This window comes from Canis lupus, chromosome 9 (assembly GCF_011100685.1).
Source record: "Canis lupus familiaris isolate Mischka breed German Shepherd chromosome 9, alternate assembly UU_Cfam_GSD_1.0, whole genome shotgun sequence".
NCBI classification, from domain to species: Eukaryota; Metazoa; Chordata; class Mammalia; order Carnivora; family Canidae; genus Canis; species Canis lupus.
Genome location: NC_049230.1, coordinates 21176631 through 21183473, shown reverse-complemented (window position 1 = coordinate 21183473; position 6843 = coordinate 21176631). Strand labels below are relative to the sequence as shown.

The window sequence follows — 6843 nt, the reverse complement described above, 5'->3', positions numbered from 1 at the left end:
TGGCATGTGGGCCTTTCTAGCGAGTGACCCCCAAGCTTCTGTGGAAGCAGAGGGGCATAAAAATAAATATAGAATTTGACCACGTTCCTCTTGACCCCAGCTGAGTAGAACTGGCTGGTGGATACAGCAACAAAGATACAAACAGAGAAGGCTATGCTTGCAGGGCCCCTGGATGAGGCTTTATTTGTCAGTTAACTAAGCATAGACAACATGAGGCGGCATAGACAACCAGAAACATCAGCAAAGAGAGCAATTGGCAGGTGGAAGCAAGAGGCAATTTGTAAGAAGAGGGGCCCAGGGCACCCCCTGCAGATCAGAGCGTATTGCTCACAGCCCACTGCCCAGCGCTGCTGCTGGAGGGCTTCCTCGCAGGCCCCTGATGGTGGTGGTCAGACGCTGCTGGGCGACGCTCCAGCTACCCAGCCCCAGTCTCTCCGAGATCCACCAATGCTGAGGGACTTCAGTAGCGGCCCGGAGGGCAGGGCATGCAAGGCACACAGACAGTGCGGGGCACACAGATGGTGCGGGACACACTGGGGGAAGGTGCACAAGGGGGACAGGTGGGAGTGGAGCATGGGTTAGAGGGCAACCTGTGGAAGAAAGGTACATGTGACAAGGTTAGAAAAAAATCCAACTCAGCAACAGGTGCGGCAGTTCTGCCCCGCCAGATGGCTCTCAAACTTGCCCACTGCTCACCTTCTCCACCCAGCTCCTTAGTCCACCTCTATCATCCCCAGCCCCTCTCTTGCCCCTCCTAACCACCATCAACTTCATGGCCTGAGCCAACTTCTACAAACACAAATATAAGCGTGCCCCTCCCTGCCTAAAACTTTCAATGGCTCCACGTGGGCCATGACAAAGTGCAGCTTCCTTCCACACAACTGTCACATCCTCCTGGAAGCCCTCCCTGATCTCTCTGTATCAAGTCCCCCAGTGGTACCATGTGCCTCCTCCCAGAGTGATGCGTGATTATCCTGTTATGGTCCATCTCCCCATTAAACAGTGAGGTCACAGCCATGCACATATGCACACCCTGCCAACCTGGCCTGGAGCAGGCCCATAATAAGAATGTGTTGAATAAGATGAACTAAGTAATTAATACAGAAGGAATACATGGCAAAAGGGGAAAGGATGATCTCAGAGACTGACAGGTGTGGGCTCAAAACCAGAAACAACACACTGGACAATAGATGAGAGCCAAAGAACCCAGAAACTGGACAGGCACCTAAGGACCACATCCAGCCTGAAATCTGTTTTGTATAGCTGGCACTGTGGTTTTTGTGTGTGTGTGTTTTCTTTAATTTGTTAAAAAAATATGTAAAAATCAGAAGAATTTAATATTTAAAAAACATCCAGGTTCCCAACTTCTCTTGAGCGATCAAAAGATCCAATAATACTGGAGCTGTATCTCACATGTTAGAAATGGTCCTGAGAGGGGCAGCGCCCTCACTGGACTAGGCATAGCCCTCTGGTTCTCCCCAGCTCCCACAATGACCCATGTCACTCATGTGCATTCACAGCCTGCTCCTTGAAAAGCATTTGACTTTGCAACTCTTGCCACAGAGGGTGAGACCAAATGACAGGAAAGCAGGACTGAATGCAGAATAAGAAACTGCCTACAATGGTAATCAGCCCACCAGGTGTCCACAGGTGTCCCAAGGTGTGTCCTGCGTCTAGGTGACCACCAGGCTCTGTGGAGCCTACCTGCGCCATCCAGCTTCCGACCATGGCCAGGGCCTCCTGAACACTTCCCTTGTCTGAATCCTCCTCCCTCTACTCTGTCCTTCCTGTGGCCCATCTTCCTGAAGAGCAGCTTTGAGCTTTCACTGACTCAGTGAAGAAACGTTTACTGAGCATTTACTATGTGCCAGGTGCAGGAGATAAAAATAATCAATAATATCTCTGAGTTCTAGGGGTTTACCATCTCAGTGGGGAGATAGGCAGTTAAACAAAGTCTATCATTTCCTTCTCAATTGCCTATGAAATGCGGCCATTCCGCCCCAGCACAGCCTTCATGGTTCTCCAGGAATGGGCCCCCCTGACCTCTCCTGTCTTCCTTCCCACTGCAACTCAATCACATTAAGCTACTCCTTTGTCCTCCCAAGTATAAAGAACCTTCCCCCCAAGTATGATCTCCAGTTTCTTTTCTGTCTCGCTAAACAGATGGAAACAACCTGAGAGCAGATGACTTGTCACCATCTATCCCCACATCCCCCATGGTGCCCAGCACATGGGGAGCCCTTGGAAAGAGTTTGCTAACACGGAAAGGCCAGGTTTGGGATGGCAGCAGGAACACCCACCTGACTTTCTTTGGATCACACCAGCTTCCCAACTACTTCTTAATCATGACAGGGTTCTGTCTCCTGCATAGCCTCAGTTGCTGCCCATAGCCTCCTCCAACCCTTGCACACACCTGTACAGACTCAGCCAGGCCCACTCACTTGCAATCCTCGCTCTCCAGCAGGCCTCGGTACGTGTTGATCTCACACTCCAGCCGGGCCTTGACGTCCAGCAGCACCTTATACTCCTGGTTCTGCCGCTCCAGGTCACAGCGGATCTCAGCCAGCTGGGACTCCACGTTGGTGATCATGCACTGCATCTGGGCCAGCTGGGAGCTGTAACGTGCCTCAGTCTCTGCCAGGGTGTTTTCCAGAGAGTCCCTCTAAGGCAAAGGGAAAGACCAAATACCTGAAGAGTAGACCTATTTTCCTGGTCCAGAAAGAACCAAGAAAGGCCAGTGTCTCTTTGGGGTTGGGAATGACCCCTCCCTATCTAAGTCACTGTGGAAACTAAGTCCAGAAAGGCTGAATGACTTATTCAAGTTTAAGCAGCTGATGGGTCGCAAGACTAGAATTTGAACCCAGGTCCATGTGATCCTAAACCCCTTATTCCTTCTTCAGCCTCTGTCTGTCTTTAGACTTTGTATCTGAGGTTTATCAGGTTTGTCCCGTATGGCATCATTTAGATCTGTGACCTTAAGCCCTGGCTGCCAGTTAAAGTCACATGAGAGCCTTTTAAAAAATCCTTGTGCCCAGGCCCCACCTCCAGAGGCTCTGATTTCACTCATCCAGAGAGGAACCTGAGATTAGGAAGTGTTAAAACTCCAATAGGAAGCATGGGTTTGGAATGACAGACCAAGCAGATAACAAGCCTTCCTGGAGAGTTGTGTTCGACAGTGCCCACCCAACCCATGTCAGATTTGAGACGTGCCCCTTTGATCTCTGTGCTGGGTCTGGGGAGAAACCTCCCCCTAGAAGATATTAGCTGAGTAAGCATCCGTGGTGGCTGAATCTGGGCCTCCTCCTCCCTCCTGGATGCACCCAAGCGCAATGCCACCTGGGATCCAGAGGCCACCCAACAGCACCCACCAGGCTGTGCTGGGCCTGGAGCTCGATCTCCAGTGTGTTGACCGTGCGTCTCAGATCAATGATGTCCGACTGGTAGCTCTGAAGCTGCTCAGAGCTTGTGGCCACCTGTTGATTAAGCTCCTCCATCTGCAATGAGGAAGACAGAAGAAGGGCAGGAGTCCATTCTCAGGGACACTAGGGAGCCCGGCCCACCTGCAAGAGGCTCACCTGTGTGTTGAACCATTCCTCCACGTCCCTGAGGTTGGTCTCCACCACAGTCTCATACTGACACCGCATCTCCTCCAGCATCCTGTTTAGGTCCACAGGGGGTGCAGCGTCTACCTCAATGTTAAGGCGGTCCCCCAGCTGGCATCGGAGGGCACTGACTTCCTGAAAAGGCACAAGGCATGAAGTCACATGGTCTGCTCACAACCCAAGGGAGACATAAAATGATGGAACAGAAGATGCTAAGATGTCTACGTTAGAGGGGCTCTTTGGGGAACGCAGTCCACTCTGCAACATCCCTCTGGTCTTTGGGTTCCAGCCGGACACCCTCGCAAAGGCAAAAGCACTCCATCACACCTCCTGTCACTTTGGCAGAAGCCAAGACTATCATCAGGATTTGTTGGCTCTCCTTGAGCTAAAGAGGGAAGCCTGCAACCCTGTATTCCCAGCCACCCTCCCAGCCTGTGTTCATCCGGCAGATGCGAGGCCTGAGTGAGCGCAGGCACCTCCCCAGGCTTGACTGCCAAGGAGAGAAAGTTGTCTCAGAGGCTGCCCAGAGTGTGTGATAACACCTCATTAGAGCGGTTTCTAGTTCTCTGATTTAAGTAGGATGAGTCAGCCACCTCAGGGTATTCAGTGAGTATCTGGTGACTGATTATTACTTTACATTGAAGCCTAAGGAAACCCAGCCAGGATTCAGAGGCACTTGTTCTTTCAAATCCCAAGTCAAGAGGTTGAGAGTCAACCCAGAGAAGGAGGGGCAAGACCCCAGGGCTCTGGTGGGCTTTGCAGCACACAGATGCCCAGGGTAGAGGAATTTCTCTCTAAGGACCTGCAGGAGATGAGGGGGAGGTATCAGAAAATAGAAGGTTGAGCAATGGCTTTTGAATTAAGTATATTATGTACAAACAAAAGAGTAGAAGAAGAACGGTGAGGACAGAAAAAAGAAAACCACTGCACTTGGCCCTCCTTTGGAAGAAATGCGGGTCACCCCCAGCAGCCCAGACTCACAGAGATGGACAGGCCATTCAATGCAAGTTCTGGAACATGACCCCCTCTGGTCTGCAGGCACCACTCTACTCCCAGAATATGGCTCCCATGAGAAAAACATGTGCAGTCACTGCAAGCCTGGCAGTCACACACAAGACCACAACGCAGAAGAGAAGGTTGCTCGTGCCTCTGAGCACAGACCAAGTGACAGGTGTTTCATGCTCATGGCCTGCATTAAAGCTCACAGCATTCTGTGTGATGGTGCTGCTCTAGCACAGACAAGAAAGCTTAGGAAGTTTCAATAAATTGGGCAATTCATAGAAACAGTACATGGCACCCCTGGGAATTTCAACCCATGTCTATCCAACCCAAAACCTCACATTCTTCCCGCTCTGCTTCCCAGGGCCAAGTCAACTTGACTTAAGGGCTCACCTCTTCATGGTTTTTCTTGAGACACAGCAGCTCCTCCTTCAGGGACTCCACCTGGGCCTCCAGGTCCGCCTTGCACAGGGTCAGCTCATCCAGTATCCTGCGAAGGCCATTGGTGTCAGCCTCCACCAACTGCCGCATGGCCACCTCTGTCTCATACCTGTGCAAGGACAGGGTCATAACTGAGGACTGAAGCTGAACATAGAATTCAGGGAAGCCCTGGAGCCACTGGCGCTTCTCCAGCCCTCTCAGAAACTAATGAAAATCTGCCCCAAAGATGTGCAGGGACAGGGGGTGCCTCCATCCCCTGGCCAAACTCACTTGGTCCTGAAGTCATCTGCAGCCAGCTTGGCATTATCAATGTGCACGACCATCCTGGCATTCTCTGCCTTGGTGCACAGAACCTGGGGGCCGAGGCACAAGAGGGGGTTAATCCAGGACCAGAAAAAGGAAAAAGAACCCAAATGAGAAGCCGGTAGCTGACGGGGCTCAGTAGCCTGGTAGCCATCTCTGAAGAAGCCCCGTTCCCCTGGAGCCCTGGGGAATATTTTGGTGAACTGCTAGTCCTTGGAGCACATAGGATTTAGTTTTTAAGCACCTAGGTCTTCATAAATACAAATGCTCCATTTGGTTGCAACGAGCAATGTGGAAGTTAAGAATCTCGTCCAAAGTCATTCATGGGACAGACAGGTCCTTAACAAGCACTAGCATCTACTGAAAACTCACCAGATACCAGAGGCTGTGTTAAACACTTGACCTGCATCAACTTGTGGAATCCTCTTGACAGCCCCACTAGGTGAGAACCCTTATCACCCCCACTTTACAGATGAGGAAACTGAGGTCTAGAGAAAGGAAGAGCCCTCCTAAAGTCATGCAGTGGTAGAACAGAGACTAGATCCCACACCTCCTCCATGTTAAGGAAGGGCTGAATGCCCAAATAATGAGATAATCCTATGCCCTAGGGAAGTCTCTTTTCCCCAAATGTGGCTTAATTAACACGATTCATATCTGGAACACTAACTCTTCTGGTTGCCTGACCTGTGAGTCTGTTCACTGATTGCCCTCACCTTCTGCTGGAGCTCCTCAATGGTCCTGAAATAAGACTGGTAGTCGGGACACATGGTGGGCACTTGAGACCGACAGGCCTCTTGAATCTTGCTCTCCAGCTCCGCGTTCTCCCGCTCCAGCTGGCGCACCTTCTCCAGGTAGCTGGCCAGGCGGTCATTCAGGAACTGCATGGTCTCTTTCTCGTTGCCATTGAAGGAGCCTTCACAGTACCAGCTGCAGGTCCCCGAGGAGCTGGAGATGCCACTCGTTGGCCGGCAGCTGCTAGGCCAGCAGGAGCTGGATAGGTAGGTCTTGGAGAGGCAGCTGGCAGGCCGGTAGGTAGTGGGCATGCAGACAGAAGGCACGCATGTCATGGGCTGGCAGATATAACCCAGGCACAGCTCGGGCCGGCAGCTCATGCTGCTGGAACAGACAGAGGAGGGCCGCTGGCAGCTCTTGATGAAAGCTGGTGAACAGTTGGATGTCATGTCGGGAAGGCCCTTTCTCTTCAGCTGCAGCCACCTGGATTACCAGTGTCTACAGACCCCAAGGCTCAGGCCTTTTTATACCCCCTGGAATGAGGGGGTTCATGCTAGAAAGTCATCACGGGGTGGTGTTGATGTTCATACTCAGCCCCAGAGGAAGCTGCTAATTAATTTATAATTTGGTTTCCAATAAGAAGTTCCTTTCCTCATAAAAGAGGCCAAGCTAGTCATTTGGCTAAAGCAGGACACTGGGCTCCTATCATTGACCACCAGGGGAGAGCTTTAGGACACATCTTCAAAGGATCAGCTCGGTGCCTGGG

The 6843-nt window shown here is 51.5% G+C and overlaps 1 protein-coding gene across 1 annotated transcript; it reads right to left on the bottom strand.

The window, feature by feature from the left end:
- Positions 1-204: 204 nt before the first annotated feature.
- KRT32 (keratin 32) lies at positions 205-6526 on the bottom strand. The gene is made up of 7 exons (XM_038546022.1): positions 6059-6526; positions 5313-5395; positions 4995-5151; positions 3576-3737; positions 3369-3494; positions 2442-2662; positions 205-590 (listed from the first exon to the last, which is right to left on the bottom strand). Exons 1-7 carry the CDS (start codon positions 6524-6526, stop codon positions 461-463), a joined length of 1347 nt encoding a protein of 448 aa, XP_038401950.1. The 3' UTR covers positions 205-460.
- Between the last annotated feature and the right edge of the window lie 317 nt (positions 6527-6843).